The following is a 396-nucleotide window of genomic DNA, read 5'->3' on the forward strand; positions in this document are numbered from 1 at the left end:
GTGTTTTTACAAGACACCAATCTGCCGCACTTCCTTTGCAGTTACTGAAGAGTGCAGCGGCGGTGTTGCTGGCGGTGGCGGCCGCCCTGGCGCCGACCCTGGCCGACGACGCCGGGGAGAGCCAGCAGACGGCGAAGGAGGAGCAACCCATCGGCGAGCGACTCGTGGACGAGACCGACACCAAATCTCTTCTGCAGAAGAACAAGTTCATCTTCGGATCCCTGTCGACCACCACGTACACGGGCGTGGCCGTGTCCACCTCGACCGTGTTCTTCTCGTGCCTGCTGGGCACGGCCGCCACCGTGTGCCAGGGCCGACGCCGCCGCCTCAGGAAGAACGCCAAGTTCGACGCCTCCGCCTCTTACGAGGAAGAGTACGTGGGCGTCAGGGATATGC

General features: G+C 63.6%; 1 protein-coding gene across 1 annotated transcript in view; it reads left to right on the top strand.

Annotated features, from left to right (window-relative positions):
* The window catches only part of LOC119585493, a 2,790-nt gene that overhangs the window by 1,829 nt on the left and 565 nt on the right, over positions 1-396 (top strand). The window contains exon 2 of the mRNA XM_037934137.1: positions 42-373. Coding sequence (XP_037790065.1) covers positions 42-373 — 332 coding nt within the window. The remainder of the gene's footprint in view (positions 1-41; positions 374-396) is intronic.

The sequence above is a fragment of the Penaeus monodon genome, chromosome 19 (genome assembly GCF_015228065.2).
Source record: "Penaeus monodon isolate SGIC_2016 chromosome 19, NSTDA_Pmon_1, whole genome shotgun sequence".
NCBI classification, from domain to species: Eukaryota; Metazoa; Arthropoda; class Malacostraca; order Decapoda; family Penaeidae; genus Penaeus; species Penaeus monodon.